The sequence below is a fragment of the Ambystoma mexicanum genome, chromosome 1q (assembly GCF_040938575.1).
Source record: "Ambystoma mexicanum isolate Mex_15411 chromosome 1q, UKY_AmexF1_1, whole genome shotgun sequence".
Lineage (NCBI taxonomy): Eukaryota > Metazoa > Chordata > Amphibia > Caudata > Ambystomatidae > Ambystoma > Ambystoma mexicanum.
The window spans coordinates 320,612,237-320,634,655 of NC_090922.1; the positions used below are offsets into that span (position 1 = coordinate 320,612,237).

Consider the following 22,419-nt stretch of genomic DNA (forward strand, 5'->3'; position numbering starts at 1 on the left):
TTCAACTATCTCTCCGCAAATACCTCCCTTCTCGAGTTCTTCGCTCCTCTAATTGTAATTCCCTCAGGGTTGGTCGTTTTTCAAAGAAAGAAGCCAGAGGCAGATCTCTGTCTTCGGCCTCCCCTTGGAACAACCTCCCGACCACCCTGAAACTTGAGGAGAACCATCTCTGGTTCCGGAAGCACCTCAAGACCTTCCTCTTCACTTCTGCCTTTGCCCCTTGTCTCCCCTACTGATCTGTTTCTCTCTCTCTGCACCGTGCACCACCGTGTCCTTCGGGCCCAGGTACCTGCACACCCTGCTTCCCTCCTGCACTGCATCCGGGACACCCCTGGCACTGGGATCTGTATCTGTACCCATACAGTCCCCGACTCTTCTTCTGCACTTATCAGATTATACCCTATCTGACTAATCATGCACTTGCCACTTTCCTGGCTGCACTACCTTTTTCACTGCATTTATTTATTTATTCCACTTATTATTTATTCTGTTTCTCTCCTCTGTTCCGCACTTTCCACTTCTCCCCTTCCATGCACTTTCCTCCTTTTTCCCTTTTCAATGCACTTGCGCGTTCTTAATGTCACTGGGCCTATTAAGATTGTATTTTTGTTCTCCCCTGTTCCCCTCCCTTTGCTTGGTCACGCTCTGAAACACTTGTGTATGAGCGCGATATAAATAAAACATCATATCATATCATGTCTTTGGGAGGGCCTAGCCAATGATTAACTATTAAGTGTTCTGGTATGTCTGGTGCCCAAACCCTCTGACTGTCCTTACCCTGCCATTCTTCCTGCTGGTATCTCATTTGTTCACTTGCTCCCCTATGCTCTTTATGCCCATGTGCTCCTTGTGCCCCAATGCAACTTCCATCCATCATGTTCATTGCTTCCCAATGCCTCTTTCTTGCCCGTGCAATGCCCCATCTAACCCACCCCAATACCAACACAATAAGATGTATTTCGGAAACATATTACATTGCATAAAAGCACAATAATAATCCATCATGTTAAAAACATCAGCAATGCAAACTAAGTTTGGCATATAAATTACCTAATAACATTCATTTACATGTATATCCTCGGGAGGATAGCTCAGGGGCAACGTGCTCGCCTTGGAAGCAAGATGTCACGGAGCATCCCAAGTTCGATCCCCGGGTCCGCGCTTAGAAACCTCTGGGTATTAAGCGCGATATAAATAACCTATCATATCATACATATAATAGAACCTAAGAATATGATAACTAAGCATGTAAAATGCAAACACTAATCCAAATGAAGACTTTCAGTGATATGACATGGTATTAATAAAGACATTAATATACAAGACATTCACACCATCCCCCAGATAGGGACTTAAAGCAGTTTTCTGCCATTCAGACCAATTAATTTAAAAAAGAGGCAACCACAATCCATGCGGCTGCATCCAGAAGCAGCAATAAATATTTTGGGCTAATCTATAATCCCGCATATCCCTCGGTTTCCATATTAGGAGAAGAGTGTGTTTCCTAAACAATTCATAAAGGAAGCAGAAAATCATAATATTAGTACTATATAGTGGAGGTAACCCAAATCTAAAATAGTGCCAATATTAATCTCTCTCTTTTCTGGAATCCAAACTCCACTCCATTGCAAGATGCACTGGGCAAAAATGTTTCAACAGTATATTTTAAGGACATCTACTCTTCCCTTATAGAAAAGGCTGCATGAAAAAAAGATACCTGATTTGTACTTTATCATCTTCTGAGATCTATCCGTATACTCAAACCAATGGTCTACTCTCAATAATCGAAAATGAGCCCTTATGTAGTTAACCCCCTGGCATTGTATATCAAGGAGAACATGCACAAAAGTCTCCAACGCCTGTGTCAGCACTGAAAATCGCAAATTCAGTTGTCCAGAGTATGCACCAAAACAACAGGGGCTGCATATTTATATACTCGGTCAGGTAATGCATCTCTGTCTCCATATTAATCACATATGTGGAACTCATAATTGACAGAAGGAATTTTGAATACAATTCAGTGTAAGGATATGAAAATATTCCCAGACTTGGGCCCTTGATTTACCTGCGGATAATGATTTTGCCTAAGATTCCTTAACAATCGAAATATTCCAACTTGTATCTGTAATATATAACCCATGTCTTTATATGACATGCATTACTCATCGTAATAGCATGATTGTATCTTCATATGGTCCGACATCCAGTGGTTACCGCAGAGTATTGCATCTTGTCTTTCTGGGACCGAAAGGGGACGTCGGCATAGGCGTGTCTGTAACACTATCTCTATCGTGACGTGTAGTGTACCCAAAATCCCTCATGCGCAGAGGTCTCTTCGATTGTATTTTTTCTGCCATTTAGGGAGAGCCCAACGCTATTGTGAGTGAGTACATAAAGAGAGAAAGTAGTAAGACATCTATGTTCCTTCCATCTGAGCGGGGAGGAAGGGTGGGCGCATGTTAATCTAAGCAGATACAATCATCAGAAATGCTATTATGGCAGATGCTTACGGCAGATGCTTGTCTTCTGATGCTTGTTAATCTGCTTAGAATCACATAGACTAGCGAGCAGTACTCAGAGTTTGAGGTAGGTTATGAGAAGGAACAGTAGTGAAAAGATGTCTTAATACTGCTTGTCCCACCTGAGAATCCGATCTAGTATGAGTGTCTAGGCAATAGTGGTTTGTAAACATGTGTACAGAACTCCAGGTTGCCCCTTTGCAAGTCGACTCAAGGGGAACATTTGCAATGAATGCTATGGAAGCCCCAGTGCCCCAAGTAGAGTGTGCTCTAGGCTTGAAGGGCAGTTCTCTCTTAGTAAGAGTGTAACATGGTGTGATGCATTTGACAATCCACCTTGAGATAGCTGATTTAGAGACAGGATCCCCTTCTCTACCAGCTGCCACTGAAACAAACAACTGGTTTGTCTTCCTCAGTGGTTTAGTTCTTTCCAGATATAACATGACTGCCCTGCGCATATCTAGTGTGTGTAGGCTTCTTTCGGCCATGCTAGTGGGATTCTGGAAGAAAGTGGGTAGTTTAATTGATTGGTTCACATGGAACTTCGAGTTTAATTTAGGTGCAAATCCGGGATGAGTGCGCAGAACCACCGTATCCCTGTGGACTGTAACAAAAGGGTCTAGAACTGAAAAGGCCTGTATTTCCCTAACCCTTCTAATAGAAGTGATAGCCACTAGGAAGGCCGTCTTATAAGTAAGGTCTTTTAGACTTGCTATATGCATTGGTTCAAACGGAGACCCCATGAGTCTGGTTAAAACCACATTTAGATCCCATCCGGCAGCTGGGTTAGAAATGGGGGGGTGAATTCTTTTAACCCCTTCCATAAAAGCCTTAATAACAGGTATTTTCCACCACAACATTTTCTGTTGTGACGTAGAGTAGGCTGATAGAGCAGCTATATGAACCTTTAGGGAATTAAAAACCAAACCCAAGTAACAAATGAGTTAGGTACAACACAATGTGTGTAGGCGAGCAGTCAATGGGATTGACGCCCTTGGTTTTACATCAGATGACAACGCGTTTCCACTTACTGAAATAGCAATAACGTGTGTTAGGTTTTCTAGCCTCCCTCAGTATGTCCATGCATCTCTGAGGGAGTTGAAGGTGTCCAAACTCTATGACCTCAGGAGCCAGGCCGCTAAGTTCAGAGTTTGCGGGCATGGGTGTAGCGTCTCCCCTCCGTCCCGAGACAACATGTTGTACGGGCAGGGTAGTCTCACAGGGGGGGGAGAGGGACATTTCCATTAGATGAGCAAACCAGGTTTGGCGGGCCCACATGGGGGCCATCAGAATCATGGTAACTGGTTCCTGGTGCATCTTGTGCACTATCTTGTTGAGTTGGGGGAAAAGCGTAGACAAATTTACCTGACCATGTTATCCAGAGTCCGTTCGCCTTGGAGCGGTTCTGGGGGTACCTGGAGGTGTAGTCTTGGCATTGGGCGTTCTCCTGAGTTGCGAACAGGTCGATCTCTGGGAAGCCCCATTCTGCAAAGACGTTGGAGACGATGTCTTCGTGTAGACGCGATTCGTATTCTACAGGCAGTGGGAAATCTCTGCTGAGCACGGCCGCTAGATGATTGAGTTCTCCTGGAACGTGTTGGGACAGTAGGAACATCTTGTGTTTGAGAGCCCACATCTAAAGGTTCTGGGACAGCTTGGATTGCCCTGGAGAGTGTGTGCCCCCCTGTTTGTTTAGGTAATACATGGCTGTGGTGCTGTCTGTCAGGACCAGGACTGTCTTCCCCTGTAGCTGTGTTTGAAAGGCTTTCAGTGCTTTGAACACCGCTAGCAGCTCTAACAGATTTATATGGTTGGATGCTACTTGTGGGGACCACACTCCATGCGCTGTCTGCTGAAGCAGGTGAGCCCCCCACCCCGTGAGAGATGCGTCTTTCGTGAGAGTGGCTTCTACTGCGGGGGTGGTGAAGGTTTTCCCTCGACCACCACTGCAGAGAGAGAACGAGGGCAAGCGAGACAACTACCAGATCTTCCCATTCTCCGTTGGCCTGGCACCACCGGTTGGGATAGCAACAATGGGAGACATATGGCAAGAGGGGAGGAACAAAGACTTTGAGATGTTGGAGGAAGAAACGGGGTTGCATACGGGACAATATATTACATACCATAGGGTGGTGAGGCGAATCAAAGTGACATGGTCTGAAATAGTACTAGAAGATCAACGGACGCCACCATAGACACAATGGGCCTCATTACGACCCTGGCGCTAATGGGTTAACAGCGCCGTTAACCCATTAGCGCCTGATTACGAGGTCCCTTTGCGGGACCCGACCTTAACGGCTGGTCTACACCAGCCGTTTAAGTAGGGACCCGCAAAGGGACCTTGGTGCTAAGTACGGTAACGCAATTTGCGGTACCGTACTTAGCGCCTTCACCATTCCCATTGAGCCCTATGGGGCAACATTGGGAATGGGGAAGGGTCATGGAGGAAGGGGGAATTACTGCCCCGCCAACCTTGTAATGGGGTGGTAACTCCCCCTTTCTCCATGGCGGAGTCGGTAAGTTACCGGCATGGACCATGGTGCTATTAGCATCATGGTTTTCCGCCTGGGTCGTAATGAGGCCAAATATATGACATAGCAGAAGGAGGGCACGAGATATCCAGGATATATGAGCTGATGATGTCCAAAGTGAGGAAGGCAGTGGTACAACTGAGACAGGACTGGGAGGAGGAAGTGGGTGCCCCAATGAGTGATGGGATGTGGGAGCGAGCCCAAGGGTACCATAAGAAAGTGTCAAGGAATGCAAGGTTACAACAAATACAATTATATATAACCCACAGAGCTTATATGACACTCCAGAGGATAGCTAAATTTAAAAATACAGGACGACAATCATGTCCCAAATGTGACGAAGAAAACGCCGGAATGGCGCACATGTTCTGGACATGTCCAGTAATTGAGAAGTTCTGGGGAGAAGTAGCACATAGGCTGGAAGAAAAAGGGATTAAGATAGTGGTGGAAACAGCGTGGGCATGCCCGATAGGAGGGTTTCCCAGACCACGTAAACTTAAGCAAAGACTTGGCATACATACTTGCGAAGCGCAGAATCGCTATGGGATGGAAGACATGCCATAGACCAAGAATAGACGTATGGTGGAAAGACCTTCAAAAATGGGCAGAAGCTGAAACCACAGTATGGCAGAAAGCTAGTAATTCTGGAGGGGAGGAGGAGGCTGAAACCTTGATAGCCTGGAAACATCTAATAGCCACGTTGTTTGGGCCCACGCAAGACCGGTCAAGTGATCGGGACCCAGCAGAGAACACAGGAGAGGGACCCCTGCGGCAAGACGAAGAAACAGAATATGAAGGAGAGTAGGCTCGAATGGGTGTGGGAACAGAAGGAGCAGTGGACACTGATTGAGTGATATACATTTGAAATGTTAACATATGCACTGCAAGTTTGGTTTGTGTTGTTTGTTGAAATAAAATTAATAAAATTGTTTTAAAAAAAAAGTAGGCAGTGTGACTGAGCAGCCAGACTTATCTCAAGAGGGGTAAATGTGAGCTGTAGCAATGAAATCCACCAATACAAGTAGCCAAGTAACACTTACACTCAAGGTTTTTAGTTAAAATAATTATATATTTAATGGTTATTTTTAAATAAGCATTCTTTAAAAAAGGGCAATGTGTAACAATAAAAATGTTCTTCAAAATACTTTCCAGAATCAATACAAAACAAGTAGATACTCTTCAGAGCTGTTTCATACACACTTCCTACATCCTGAGGTGACTTCACTAAATAGGACAGTAATGGCATTTATATATCACTTGTACACTTTGGTAGATTCTGAGGTTGGCAGAAAGGAAAGGTTAGAGGAAGGAAAACATTTTAAACTGGTTCTCAGAGCATGTGAGCACTTCAAATCTTCCAATGAAGTCTAGATAAAAAACCTTTCCCAGCAACATTAGTTTAAAACCAATGCATCACCTATGAGGGACAGCAAGAGTCTGCAGGGAGCTAGGACAGCCAAAGTCAACTGAAGCAAAGTCTATGGAGCTGAGGCACTTCTTAAAGTTTTGCACAAGGTTAGAGAGTTTGTTGAAGAAAAATCACTGTAGGGTCACAAGCTGTTACACTTGTGAAAGGTTAGAGCTAAAATCACGCCTAGAAAAGTAGCTACTGCAAGTCTCAATTGAGAAGTGCAACCTACAGACAATGAGGTAAGTACCCCAAAGTCAGAACAGTACCTTTGGTTAGAAGAAGAGGGTCCAGCTGGCTTCTGTCTGGTTGCAGCGATGCGGATCCTGTGTTCCTGTGCCTCAGTCGTGAGGACAAGAGGGAGGACGTCTGGGGACTCCTGCGGCAGCACTTTGATGGTCGGCGGCAGCTGCAGGATCTTTTCGGATCAGCGGCACTTTGCGGTTTCCGCGCACTGTAAATAGCACCACTGCGGATCTTGGACAACGGATTGGGCTTCCTTCACTCCTTGAGTTCTGCACTCTGGTGAGGGGACTCAAGCTCTGGTCGTCCTGCTTCTGGAGGATGCTGAGGAGACTCCTGGAGCTTCTGACCGGATTACAGACGTTGTACTCCAATACAGATTTCTCTACCCCTGGCACTTGGTTCCTGCAGCAGCAAAGAAGTACAGCCAGTTGGGGAAAGTCTTCCAGCAAAGTTCGTCTCAGGGTTAGTTGGTCCCACTAACCCAAGAGAAGAAGTCGTCCCTTCCGGAGCTTCTCCTGTCGATCAGAAAAAGGAGTTTCAGCACAGCAGTAGGACTTCACCGGGAAGTTCAACGGTCCAGGAGGATGCAGCAAGCTTAGTTCCCGGTTTCTTTTTCGGGTTGTTCTTCCCAGTGGTCGAATGTCTTCAGTTCAAGAAGCCTCGACTTTTAAGCAGGTTTCTCACATTCACGCACAGTCTAGCTGTCACACAGCGTGGTGGCTGTACTGCAAGGACAGCCAGCCAGCCAGCCAATCAGGACTGGGTGCATTCATGTTTCCCTGGAGACAAAGGACAAGGGAGTTTCAGACACCCGCCTCACTTCCTGCCCTTCCAGACACACTGGAGCCAGAAGCGGGTCTCCGTACTGAAGCCCGCCAAAGGCAAAATGAACCAAGGGCTCAAACCTGGTTTGGCGCCCAGAGCAAAACCCAAGAAAGACCTCACAGACAAGAAACAGCGAAAAAAGAAGACCGGGGCCATTTTGACACAATGGTCACCCATGGGTCCTATACGGCAGCTCAGGGTACAGCCCGCAGTAGAAAAGCACAATAGTAGGAACATTAAACCACTGCCACCAGCCAATTAAAGTAGTGAGGATAACCTACAAAATGTTACATGAGTAAGTAGGAAAAGGGGCTACTAAGTAACCCTCCAGCACGCCACATAAGATGGGGTGTGCGGACCTACAAAGAGAAAAGGTAAGTAAAATCAATGTCACTTTACTATTCTTGGGAACAGTAGTTCTCACAAGAAAAGGTATTTAAACCTTATGAGAAATTTAAAGGATTTCTCTGTGACAATGCACTGAAGGTGTTGTGTGTCACCATACAAAAAGTAGATTCCTATGGAGTTTGTCAGACTCCAGAAACAAAGGAAACACATACTCCAAATCAGTTCAAAACACATGAGAGAGGGAGAAAAAGGGCTCACTCACTCGAGGGTTAAAATGAAAAAGTCCTAAAGTCCAGCAAACGAGCTGGGGGTCTCTAAGGTTGAAGAGAATTGCCACAGAAATGAGAATTCTCCCTAACAGATGGTATCTCTGGATCTTACTACTTCAATATATCAATCTCAATTACAAAATTCTCATACTTTAAGAACTTCAACTTCTCATCAAGACTCACTTCGCCCATCATGTGGTACCCATATTGTTGGAACTTGCAGCATCATTTATTACATTTTTTGTTTATCACCACCTCTTTGAAGAGCACTGCAAACATTAAAGGTTGTGTCCTCGCCCTGATACTCTACAATTTATATGTAGCAGATTTGAGGCAGCTTTGAAGTTGGTACATAAGTATCCCCCAAGTTATGGTGGAGAGAAGATTCAGTGCATCACTTATGCAGGCGATACCATCATATTTGATCGAACCCTGGTAGGTCTTCAACGCTCATTTGATGCCCTAAAAGTATATGCTGATCTAAACGGTCTTCGTGTAAACACAAGCAAGACTAAAATTATGGTCATCGGAAAAGAGGCTTACCGAGGGAAACGCTTTACTTGGCGACTGGGCAGCCTTGACTTGGAACAAGTCGAGACTTATAAATAGGTAGGTATGCATATTTCATCAAGACTAAACAGTCTTCATCACGCAAAAGCAACTATCTCTATAGCCAGGACAAAATGGCTATCTCTGAAAAATGTAATTGATAGACAAGGAGGCAGCTCTATTGAGGCCAAACTCAGTGTCTACAGAATGTCGATAATTCCAGGGATTCTGTACACCACGGAGACTACGCCTCTGGGACTCGTGGGCTGGCTGAAGACAACTGAACGTAAACCTTTGAGATCCCTATTGGGGTTGCCTCATACTGTCCCGGTCGAAGCAGTTTGCCTGGAATTAGGACTGCCGTCAATAAATATATTATGGATGATGGCAGTCTGTAAACTATGGGCAAATATGTACTCTAGTGACCCAGCAGACAAAAATGTCTAAGTCTAACTGTGAGACATGGACAATGCTAGTCGTGCAGTGTGCGGTTTATGACTATGCAAGACCTGGTCAGAAAACACTGCCTAAACATCAGCATGAATGGTCACTGGAGGTAATATACAGGCTGGACTTTGAGAGGAAGTCTAGAGACTTTGATGGCTCACGGTCTGTAGATTACATTGCAAAAAAGCACAAATATGTCCTATATTTTGCCCAGGGACTGAATAAAAATTCCCCATTTGACCACTTAACCAAATCATACTCTCCGCAATTGGTACGATTTATCCTAGCCTTATGCTTAGAAATTCTCCCGGTATACGAAAATACAGGGGCTTGGATTGGCCTTAAAAGGGAAGATCGCCTATGCCGCCTATGTAATAATGCTATTGAATCCTCTAGGCATTTACTCACACAATGCACTGCGCTATCTAACCTTTATAATGAGGGATATCATAAATGTATTCACCCAACTTCAGACCAGTTCTGGAGTTCATTGTATGGGGCGAAATCCCTGGTAGTGATGGCTGCAGCGCATCAAATCTGGCTTCATGTGGAAAAAAATGTGGATCTTTCTAAGGGGCCCAATGTAAAACCTTAAGGATACCCCTAAATCATGTAAGCTCAGGTACAAGGTACGTCGTACTTTTGAAACCTATTTATAGGAATATATATAATTACTTGACACCTTCCTACTTAGAAACATTCTGATCCTAAATTAAACCTACTGATTCAGTTCCAGTGCTGATGTATGGGGATGTGCACACATACAATGTTTTAATGTATGATGAATTTACGCAATTCATTTATGTGTTTCATTCTTTTAAGTGTAAATATCAAACCTTGAACAAAAACACTTAATAAAACAACATTTAAAATAAATGTTTGAAATGTCCTTGCACCATTTAAGTGTCTTTTCTCGCTACCTTCTCTGTTTTGTGACCTTCATTCTGCAAAGCATAACATCTGGCACTCACTCCTTCGCAAGCCTTCTCTGTAGGGTCAGTGAGAGACAGAGAGAGAGACAGAGAGACAGAGAGAGAGACAGAGAGACAGAGACAGAGAGACAGAGACAGAGAGACAGAGATAGAGATATTCTTTTTTTACATTAGCATCACTGAAGTCATAGGGTTTTCTAATCGAAGATGCACCCTCTTGCTCACTCTTTTATAAACCACTGGTCTTTCATGCGTCTCCTCTCTTCAGCAAATTATCTTAAGGTGGTAAACATACATTTATTTAGGCATTCAGTTTCAAATAAAAATAATAAAATAAGTCCCCACAAGGATGGTAACACATGTTCAAGTCCCCACAATGATGGTACCAAACGCGTGATTAAAAATAAGCATTTTTTGCAAATTTGAAGCAGGATCCTGAATTGTGAATTTTTTCTGAATATATTTCTGCTATTAGCATGTTTTTAAAACATTGGGAAAGGATAGTCCCCACAAGGTAGGTACCCACACATAGTCCCCACAAGGTAGGTAAAACGTGTATCGAAGATGCGCCCTCTTGCTCACTCTTTTATGTACCACTGGTCTTTCATGTGTCTCTTCTCTTCAGCAAATTATCTTAAGGTGGTAAACATACATTTATGTGTGGAAGGGAACGCAACTTCCCTTTTCACAAAAGAGAGAAGAGATTAGCAAATCCATATCAACCCCATGTCACACACCCATGCTGCACACGTGCTGCAGGACTCCTTTACCTCCCGCCCAAGCCCCACACAGTACCCCCACTTACCTGTCAGCGCCTGGTCTCCTGGCACCTGTATCCGTGCTGACGCTGGTCTTCCTGGCATGGACGCCCCCATCCTGGTACCGGGGGCCGCTCCTCTATGCACGTTGTCTCCCATACCGCGCATCCGTGGGAGCCTGGCTCCGGCGTTTGTGCATGTGCACTGTGGCAGCAATGGCGCTGGTTAGCAGAATCTGCCAGCCAAACACACGGAAGTCTCTCTTTCGTGCTGCAGGTTTATTTTAGCTCACGGCCACAGCAGCAAGCCACGTCTTATTGGGCTCCAGCAGACAACTAGGTCCCTCCCTTCCCTTCCCTTCCCTTCCCTTCCCTTCCTTCCTTCCTTCCTTCCTTCCTTCCTTCCTTCCTTCCTTCCTTCCTTCCTTCCTTCCTTCCTTCCTTCCTTCCTTCCTTCCTTCCAGCTTGTCAGTCTCTGCTTGCTCCTGCATTCCTTGCCTGATTGTCTACCTGCCTGGTGGTCTTTCTCCTCTTCTGTCCACGGGATTCCCCGCTTTGGACTGTGCCTTGAAGTTCCCAGCTATCGGACCCTGCTACTCTTGCTGTGCCTCCCCCGTTAGTGCCGACACTGTCCCTCCACCACGTAAATACAGCGGAGGTAACCACGTGGTGTGGCGAGTTGGGTTGACAAGGCTAGGTATCAGATTCCTGGAGTTTTGTCAAGCCGATTTGTCGCATCTCAGAGGCAACACGTCTGACAACACTTCATCGCAATGGAGCACCACGCCAAATCCGGTACGCAACGCAAAGAAAAGCCTCCCTTCCTACATTGCCACTGCCTACACCCCCCTTCACTTCACCTCAAACTCCTTAAACTGCTTCAACTTCTCTAAAGTCTCTATTCTTGAGAATGAAAAAGTAATATTGTCACTCAAACCCTCAAACTGCCAGGTTGACCAATGCCCTGCTCAACTTATCAAGGATGCAGCGAGAGATCTGGCACCTTTCATATCGAAGCTTATCAATGCCTCCTTTACATCTGGCATCATCCCAAGTAATCTTAAAGAATCCTGGGTACTCCCTCTCTTGAAACAACATTCGCTAGACCCCTCCATCCCTACTAATTATCGACCTATTAGTACAGTGTCATTTCTCCTTAAAATTATAGATACAGTTGCATACTTACAGATCCAAAAATTCCTTGAACAGAACCACCTATTAGAAGTGCGCCAATTAGGCTTCCGTACGCAACATAGAACTGAAATGGCTTTAATCGACCTTAACGCTCAAATAGATGAACTCCGAGACAAAGGGAAATCAGCCCTTCTCCTTCTAGATCTCTCAGCTGCATTTGTGGATCACAAGGTCCTTTGCAACCACCTGAAATCAGCCAAGCATTTCTCAAAGGAAGCTATTATATGGATTGAATCATTTCTAAGTAACAGGACTATGAGAGTCTTCTCGTCTTCAGCTGCTGCTGACCCCACCCCCTACCCCAGGGTACTTGTGTTTCGCCTACCCTGTACAATATATTCACCAAGCCCCTTTTCTATGATCTGGACCATCTTGATATCACCTACACTAACTTTGCAGATGATACCCAGATTCTCCTACCACTTTCCGAAGATTACGACAAGGATTTGGCCTTGGTGAACAGGGTCTACCTCATCATCCAGGCATGGATGGCAACACAGGGTCTATGCCTGAATGACGACAAAACTGAACTCATCATCCTGGGCACTAACCTCAACCTTAAGAAATTGGTGTCTTCATTTTTATTGTTTTGACCATTCATTTGATTTCTCAGCAGAATAAGCTCCATAAAGCTAATGTCTTATGTTGACATGATATCTTTGAGATCAAGTGTTTCAGGATGTTTATAAGACTGATGCTGCACTGACAGCAAATGTGACTTTTTTCATGTTACAGGTTGATTTAGGTCAGTGCATGCCAACTTTGATCTAAGACCACAGTCCAGAATGATCATTATTTAGACGGGTACTGAGGAAGGAAGCCCACGATAGCTTGTGTGGCCCAAACACTGTCAATGTTATAATGTCAACATAGTGTGAGGAATCTAGCAATGTCATCACTCCCTCTCCGGGGAAACTCTCCTCCTATATGGCCAAGGAAGGGCAGCCGCTACCCGATCCCTGACCCTGCGTTGGCTGCCTGAAGGAGGACCATCTGTGGGGGCAGGGGTGAGGGCCGGGACAACCATCAAGGGAGAGAAGAAAACTCACTGGTAGGAACACGGTAGTCCGCCTTCCCGCTCAGGGTATAACACCAACCTGTATGTGAGATAGATCCAATCCATCCACTTAGCACTGACAGTAGCGCCCTTTCCTATACTTTTTGTAAAAGGACCGGGACGAGGAAGAGCTCAAGAGAAATACAAAGCACTGAAGCAGCAAAACTAGAGACGCGCTTTAGTGGTTGGCTGGATCCGATAAGTGCTGGGACATTTAATACCCTGGCACTGCAAGGAAGATGAAGAACCACTATACCCGGGTCGGGAATCGGGGAAGAGTCCAGCTGTAGCAGGGAGCAGAAGAGCTCCAACTGACAGTTACAAGAAGCTCAGAGGTCGAAGGAACGCCACACAGAGGTCGGCAGCAGGAGACGCTGTGGAGAGGAAGGCACGGCAGAGCATGTAACGGAGAGTGGACGGAACACCAACAGATGGAGGAGGAGGTGCCCCTGTTGGAGAAACCGAAGAGCGGGGAGAAAGCTGAGGCCGCCAAAAGAGACGGGTGAGCCCAGAGAGGGGACATTGAGACACTGGGGCGCTTTGCAGCATATACTGCATGCCGAGAAAAGACAGTGATATTTACAGGGAGAACTTGAGCAAGGGAGTTGGGACGCTAAGTGCATGGCGGAATGAAACTAATGAAAGAGGGTCGAAGACGCAGTGTCTGAATGTGGCAGACTTACCTGTGGAGGTAGTCCTGGCAGAAGAGTAGACCAGGCAACCTGTTGCGCGCCTGGGACCCGCACCCAATCATAAAGGGAACATTGTGAAAGACATGGCAGGAGAGTAAACCAGGCAACCTATTGAGAGTCTGGGACTCGCACCCAATTGTGAATAAGCTGTAAGAGTCAAGTAGAAGAAATACAACCTCTTAGGTGTGTGAAATCCATGGGAAGGAAACCATACCCTCTGGACTGGAATGTTGAATACATTGTGAAAGCCACAGAGAGGAAGACAACCACCCCATCCCGTTGTCTGTTTGAAATCCAGGGGAAGGGAGCTGTACCCCCTGGACTGGAAAATTGCATAATCTGGGGAAATCTAGGAAAAAGGATTGACTGTGGAATTGTACAAATCATGGAGAGAAAGAGAATATCCTCGAGTGTGTGAAATCCAAGGAAAGGAAATCATATCCCCTGGGTTGGAAATTGCATATTGTGAAAAAGCAAAGTGAAGAAAGTAAGGAGGTCCTGGCAGAAGAATACACCAGGTAAATTGATTGCGAAGTCTAGGACCCGCACTAAAAGAAATACTAGATTGTGAAAGTATATAGCTTGGAATGTGGGGAATCCAGGGGAAAAGGGAACCACATCCCTGGCCCAGGAATTAGGAAACTGTGGAAAAGAATCAAGGGAGGACTCCTATCCCTTGAACTATTGTGCTTGTAAACTATACAGTGCCTGAAGACCTAAGGGGAAGAGAAGCGCCTCCTGAGAATTGTGAGTGTGAACTGAAAAGAATCTGAGAAACTCAGGGGAAGTTCTCCCGCACCCCCCGCTTGAGGATTGTGTTACTGTGATTATTCATTTATTTTTGCACCTTTTGGAACTTTGGGGAAACCTACAGATGGCCAGTTGAAAGACTATGTCCCTTTACACTTTATTTTGAGTTTTGCATGTGGTCAGGTTAGGATTTTGGACACAGGACAGTTTACTTTTGGACATTCTGCTGACACTGCCATCTAGTCTAGCGATATGCAGTGGAGAACGGAATACAATCCAGTACATGTTCAACGACTGTGCACATTTTGTCTGACAATATTACTGTCATGCTCTCATTCATCTGCCATATCCATTTTACATGTTTTTAAAATGCACATACTTACCAAGAATTTTGCACCACACTTTCAGATACAGCTGAGTTTATGTTCCCTAGGTTTGCAACAATTAGTTTAACCTCAATGATGCATGTACAAGTCCTTCACATATCCATCATTTAGAACAAGCCAAAGCAGAGTTTCCAGAGAATATCTTTGGTAGTCATATATCAGCATAAAATGCTGAGTGGTAGTGTGAACATGCTGGGAAGGCTGCATTTTTAAAACACCTTTCTACTGTGATTCTCCTCTTCCTTTTGTGAATGAACCTGGATGATCCCATAAGGAAGACTGGATAGCCCCAGTTCCCCATGTCTTCATTTTCCATTCATACATACAGCTATGTGTCCTAATCTAAGATATGTGTCTTGTACGCAAGGCTTTCCTTTAAACATGTCAGTGTAAATTATTGCCAACATTTTGACCAATCCATGTGACATCACTCCTGCACGGCAGTTTCCATCACTACACATAATTACAATGAGAAAGAAGCATGACAGCATTTTGAAAAAATATATTGTTCACAGTACAGCTATTTTGTTTTTCAACCTCCCAGGCTGTTTCCAGCACAGAATCACACCAGGTCAATGAATACTTCTCCAAACATTAACTCAAAAGTAAATATCTTAAAGCGCACCTTAAATGCAACTGTGAAATCAACTTCTTTTGTCTCCTTGAGCCCCAGAGGAATCAGTGGAATGCTGAAATTCTGGCTGTGGGACAATAAATAGCAAAGAATCAAATAACCACATCATTGTTCGCACAATACCACATAAGGTTGCAGAGCGATAAGCTTTTCCCAGCCCTTTCTACACAAATGACTGGAGCTAGTCGTGTCTTGTCACCAGTGTGAACTGCTGCATTTCTGTAGTTCTGGGTGAAGCCGATTTTATGGACTTTTAAAGGACTTTTAAGGACATTTTATAATGCTTCTTGTTTGTGTTTATTGTTATATATTTTCTGTGCACTGAAGAAAATATTTTTTGCTGCTGAGCTTTCTTTAAATAATTAAATAAAAGAAAGAGAAGCATAATGCTCGCCTCTGTGTCTTTAATAGAATTAAGACTTTCTAGTAAGCCATTATGGAAAATCTTTATTCATTTATGCAGCATGAGTCAGGCAAACGCCAGCAGAAATACATTGTTGTACCTATTTTGTATTACAAGGTGTGCGTTTTGGCAGTGTAATTGGGTGCAGCTAATGAGCGTACACATTCCTGAGGTGAAACACATAAAAGGACAAAGGTGTGATCTAATCTATCAATTTTCATGAGCAAGTTTAGATAAACAAATCTCCCATGATGGAATAGTGGTGAGCAGTTACTTCTGGATTACATTGTGGTTTCTGGGTAAAAGAAGGACTCGCACACTTTGTATTAGCCTTTAATATTTGTGAATAGGTGTCAAAATGACAACTGTTCATGAGCTAAATGAAAAAAGCTAATCAAATATGCATTTTTTATTTGGTTTGTTGTTTGTGATAGACCACAATGTTAGGTTAAGTAGTAGGGTGTTCATAGCTTTGAAGCAGCAATGTTAATGTGTTTCAAACAGGAAAACCACATGTAATTTTAATAGAAAGAAATGATTATACCAGTAGGATTAAACCATTGTTTCTTTAACTGTAGATTAACAAAGATATATGGTATATACCTTAGCTAGCCACAAGTTGTCAAAGGGATTTGTCTGGGTGCATTAGTAACCTAAATGCACCAAACGGTCAAAGCTATCATAGCACAGAGTCAAGTAACACCTTCATCCTCTTGAAACCACTCCCCACTGTGGGACTATTACGGCTACAGATGGACAGTGACATGGGCTTAGATCAGTCTGAGGGCAGTTCTACTCACAGCTGTTTTTTCCAATCAATTGTGACAGCAATATTAACATTTTGATAATTAAAGTGTTTCGGAAGGTAAGGCAATACAAGTCTAAGAGCAACCGTAGAATGGGCATGGGACTTATCGCCACTGAATGTACATTTTAGTAAATCCAAACTTTGTATTTTATATGTGCTAAAGAAGGAATAAGGTATCTGGGACCTTTAATTTCCTTCCATTAGTACAGTTATGTACTGCTTCACTTCCTCCAGATGCCTGAAAAACCCATACCCTGGGAATAAAGAACTTGAAAGAATAATCTCCGAGTGGATTAGGCATGTTTCCCTTACAACTGCACCAGCTTCCATTCCTCAATCCCTTCTTTCTTCTTGTATAAACTGGACACATCTTTGGTGGGGGTTCTACAAAATCGGTGTTCGCTGTTTGGTCAACTGGCTTCCGAGTTGGTCCTTTTTGGGCCATTTATGTCTCAACTCTATGATTTGAAGCAATGCTATGGATAGCCTGAGCAATTAGTGTCTCCATTTCCTCGGATCCAGGCTTCATGGCCAGGCTGTGCTTTGTACAACTCCATTTCAGACACTGCCATCAAGAACAGACTACAGTGCAGTGGGGAGGTCTTTGGCACTTACACAGCCTTGACATCCATTGGCTATGTAGGGAGTAAGCAGAAGGAAAGCCAAGAAATAAGTTACTAACCTGTACCATTGGTATTTTTTTGTTTGTTTCACCCGCTGTTGAATATTCCCTGTCATCAGGCTGGGAATCACCAGTATCATAACAAAGCAGTTTACATGCACATAAACAAACATTACATTCACTGCGGTGCTCTATTAACCTAAATTTGGGCCTTTCGGCTAAATGGGCAGCCAACCACTTAGCTGCCCCCTGGTGCCTATCTTCAGATTCTTGCATGCCCAAAAGTAAGCCGCACTTGACAACTGTGTGGATGGCGGGGGAGAGGGATGGGGGTGTGCATGTTAATTTATTAAGATACCAATGATGGAGAACTATAGTACAGGTAACTTGTTTCTTCTCCAGCATAGATTCACATAATGTTAAATATATTGCAAAGCAGTTAAATTACATCATATTAAAGCAGCGGGGAGGAAAAAATGCTAACCCCATGCGAACAAGCTGAGTAAAATCACCAATAAAACTTTGGGAAATTAAATGTGACCTTCGAGTTTCAGCCCTGCAAAAGTCAGTCAGTGGAAGCCCCGCCAGGAGAGCAGTAGTGGATGCTGTTGCTCTCACTGAATGTGTGCTGTGCCTTCCCAGAAGAGACCTCCTGGCCTTCATATGGAAGAAAGCAAAAGAGGTTAACAACCACCTGCTTATGTAGGTGTTTTGAGATGCCCTTGTCTGCCTTGATAGGTGGGAGGGGTCAGAAATGTGAGGCAGACAACTTTGTGAAGGTTTTCAAAAGATGCCATTTTATTAACTCGAAAGGTTAGATCAAAGCCTCACCATCCCTACTCTGATGAGGATTTCCCTGCATAAAATAAATTAAAGGAAACACTAACAAAAGATTTCTATCCCTCACACTTTGTATGCACCAAATCAACAAGGAAATATGACAATTCAACAATAACAGATATACCAGTAAACTTCAAATCATAGCAATTGTTTCTCCTTAAAATCTGGGCAAACTCCCCTTCCTCAGATTCAGGCAGGATTTTTTGTTTAACTGGTCAAAAAGGAAAACCTGTCTCATAACACAAAGTTCCACATCAGTTCTCTGTTTGATTCACTTTGATGACACAACGTTCAAATGTTAATTCCACTGTTCGTTCACAATTGTTTAAGAACGCGTTGCTCTTGCCACAGATACTGCACAATTAGCCCAACAATGTTTTCCCTCTTTGCGCTTGTAGTCAAGATCTTTGAAACAACCTCTTTTATCAGCAGAGAATATTTTTCTACTTCATTTGTTTCCAAACATATGTCTGTCAGAATATCTTGGCACCACTTTGTAGAAACACCGATTTAGTTTCAATGTTACGTCACAACTGCTTCTTCATGAAAATTACCACACCAAAGTACTTTAACCACTTTTACCTGGTCCACTCTCTTGCCAAGCGTATTACAACTGCCCTCTGTTCTGGTATACTCTCATGCCAGAACAGAACCATGTGGGTGTCAAATCATCTGACCTGGTGTACTCTCCGGCCAGGTCAGAACTACTGAGGACAAATACTTCTGTGGTAAAGGTTACCTACTACTGGTTAAACAAGGTCTCTTGCTTCACAAAAAAAGCCAACCTTTCAAAATCTCAAGGAGAACAAGAACCCCCATTTATGCTCTTCACTACACCTATGTGTTGGCCACACGCAATACAGGTAATGCTTCATTCCTCTTGCCAATCTTGTTCCACCTCTGTATTATCAACCAAATACTGATAATAGCTCTCTCTCTCTCTCTCTTCCACACTTCTTTGTCTTTGGCAATGTGGGTTTAAGCCACCTTCCTGTGCGACATCCTCTACACAAGAGCAATATTCTTTATAAACACAGTATTTCTCATTTGACTTCTTTTGGCTTGGGCAATGCTGGTTGTTTACCAACTGCTCCGCTCTAACACTCTTTTGGCTTTGGCAGTGATGGTTTATATTCTCTTTGTGGGTTATTGCCCTTTCTTGTCGTTGGGTTTTAACATAACCAAATATATGATAACACACTTTTCTGGTTAGATTTGTAAACCCTTATTCTGTCAACTATTTAGGTTTAAAGGCTAGCGTTGGCTTCTAGAGGGCACCAGGGTTTCCACATATCAGTAAACTCACCGGTCTCTTTACTGGTCTCTGTGCAACACGCTGCTGCTACATCTGCGTCTGCTTCGAGGGCTCCCGCCCACTTCGGTTGCTCTACAGCGGTCCACACCTCTTGGAAAGGAGCCTGCCCTGCCCCTTTGACACTACGGTGCTCGCCAGACACAAAGAGCGAACAAGCAATTCAGAGAGTCTTGTTCAGTAATCATCATCAAGAAACCCTTATTTTATGATAAAAACATTATGTCCGCCTTATGAAATAGCCGGACGAGATTGCCTATTAACTCCCGGGCTGGTGCAATCTTCTTAATAGAGGTGGGAGGAGTCGGGAGGCTCTTCGTTAACTCTTTGACAATTTTCTGGGAACATAACGATAGAGTTTGTGGCTGCCGTATATAGTGGGAGACAGCTGCCAGATGAACCCTGATTAAAGAGAAAGCCAAACCCTGGTTGGCCAAAGACAGTAGATAAGCTGGTGCGGAAGACAGTGAAACCAGCAAAAGATCAGTTGCAGGAATGATAAGCAGAAAGAATTGAATTGTTGTTAATTGACCTTTTTCTCCCTGGCTTATACGTTTTTCATGACTTCTTCCTTTCTCTTGATGTTTTTCTTGATGTTCTCTTGATGTTTCTTGATGTTATTATTATGGGTCTTATTTAAGTTTGTTATCTTTTTTATGTAATGTGTGTACTGTCTCTGCTTTTTGTAAGCGTGTTGCGCTATAAAAGAAATAAACCAAACCAAACCAAATACCTCCACTTTCTTTTTATAGTAGAAGCATTTGGTGGATGAAACGCTCGGCATTGTTGAGGATTTCTATGTGACTAACCTCTCTGAACTATGAAGCCATGCCCTGAGGTTCAAAGAGCAAGGGCAGTGATGTAGAATCTTCCAACAGTTATGGTGCAGAATCTTACCCTGTTTTCTGGACAATAGGTCATTTGTAGGGTAATGGGACGAGTCTGAGATAGAACAAAATTATCCAAGTACCAGTACTGTCACGCCGATGCTGGTTCAATAAGAATCATTTTGCATGGCTGCATCGTCATTGTGGAGAAGACCCTAGGAATAAGAGGTAGCAGGGGAAACACATGCAACAATATGCGCTAACAGGATAGGGAGAATTCATCTCCTAGATTGTCTTGGTGCTGAAATTTGCTGGTATTTGGCATTTTATAGAGCGGCAAAATGATCCATCATGGGCTCACCACACTTCCTTATGACCTAATTTGCCTGGTCATGTTTCAATTCCCACTCATAGCACAATGGGGTGTCCCTGCTGAGTGAGTCGGCAATGGCGTTCTGGACACCTGCAAGGTGATATAGTACATCCTGTTCGCTAAGGCCCTCTCCACAGCTCTTGGGCCTCCTGGATAAGCCCTGGGAACGGGTGACGCCCTGCCCCTACTTCTGGATATAAAACAATGTGGAAATAATGTCCACGAAAATCATGATGTTCTTTCCTTTGAGTTGTGGCAGGAAAGATTTGAGTGTGCAATGGACTGCTTGGAGTTCCAGTACATTTATGTGAAAGCGTTTCTCCTTCTCGGAGCACAGGTCTTTGGCATGAAGCTACCTTAAGTGTGCTCCCCAGCCAGCCCTGGACGTGTTGCACCTAAAAAACAAAGTTTGTTTAATAGAGCACTACAGAGATCATATCTGAAAACTGCAGATACTTCCCCTTCTAATAGCTTCCTTTTGTCCTTCCACCAACCGAGGCTGTAATAGAACAGGGTTATCAAATGAATCCTGTCGTCTTAACTATCTCAGATTTGGTGCCACCTGGCATCCAGGCATTCTTGCAGTGGGTGTGAAGCTGGCAATTCAGAACTAGAGGGATACAGGACGATAGCATGCCTAATAGGGATTTGTAATCACAAACTGTGGTTGTCTGTTTTTATGCGTAGAGCTGCACCTTAGCTCTGAGGGCCTGGGTCATGTTGTCCGAAAGCCTTGCTCTCGAGATAGTGATTTCTAATAAAGTTACCAGGAACAAAATATTTGTGGCCGGTAGCGTTGATTTTATGGAATTGACTGCGAATTCTAATGGTGTCTGTGTATCTTGCATCACTTTTGTTGCATGATTTGTGTGTTTTTCTGTTGGCTTTTGAATCAGCCAGTCGTCTAAGTTGGGGTAGAGGATTAGGCCTTTCCTTCTTAGAAAAGCAGCCACTAGAGTGGCATTTCATGAAGATCATCGAGGCTGACTTGAGGCAAAGCAGCAGAACTGTTAACTGATAATGTTGACACAGGACCACACAACAGAGTAACCTTCTGCGATTGCGGTGAATTGGAATATGAAAGACACCATCTGCCAGGTAAAGTGAGGTGGGGTAGTTGCTGTCCTGAAGCAGCACAAGTACTTTCTACAGTGTCATTATTTGGAAGGTTTGTGATCTGAGAAATGTGTTGAGGAACCCGAGATCCAGAATATGTTGCCAGGCCCCTGATACTTTTTTTAATGAGGAAATATATGGAATATATGGCTTGAATTTCTGTGATGGCGGAACATGTTCTATTTCGCCCTTGGTGGACCCCAAGGTGGTCTTTTTTGTGCAGTGGTGGGGTTATCAGTGACTTTTGTAATAATTATAGCTTACGTCCAAAACCCTGCAGCGATAGCACTAAATGATCTGATCTTACCTTCTCCCATTGGAAAAGGTAATTTTACAGGTCTCCCCACCTCCTCGTTGGGGAGATGAAATGCAGGTCAGCTAGAGTGGACAGTCAAGACTGCCTGCCCTTTGGGCAAAGGGTAGCTCCCCCTCCGTGACTCGTTCAGTATCCCTAAGAGCATTCCTTGCAGTTGTCTTCCATTGAGTAACTCAACCATCTGTATGAGCAGTAGCGTGATGACCCTCCTGTTCTTGAATATCATCCTCTTGGATGAAAAGAGTGGTATGGAAGACA

At 44.0% G+C, this 22,419-nt stretch overlaps 1 protein-coding gene across 1 annotated transcript in view; it reads right to left on the bottom strand.

Moving 5' to 3' along the window:
- Positions 1–22,419, bottom strand: part of RHPN2 (rhophilin Rho GTPase binding protein 2) — a 398,731-nt gene that overhangs the window by 257,608 nt on the left and 118,704 nt on the right. Inside the window, exon 4 of the mRNA XM_069639162.1 lies at positions 15,536–15,611. Within this exon, the coding sequence (XP_069495263.1) occupies positions 15,536–15,611 (76 nt within the window). The remainder of the gene's footprint in view (positions 1–15,535; positions 15,612–22,419) is intronic.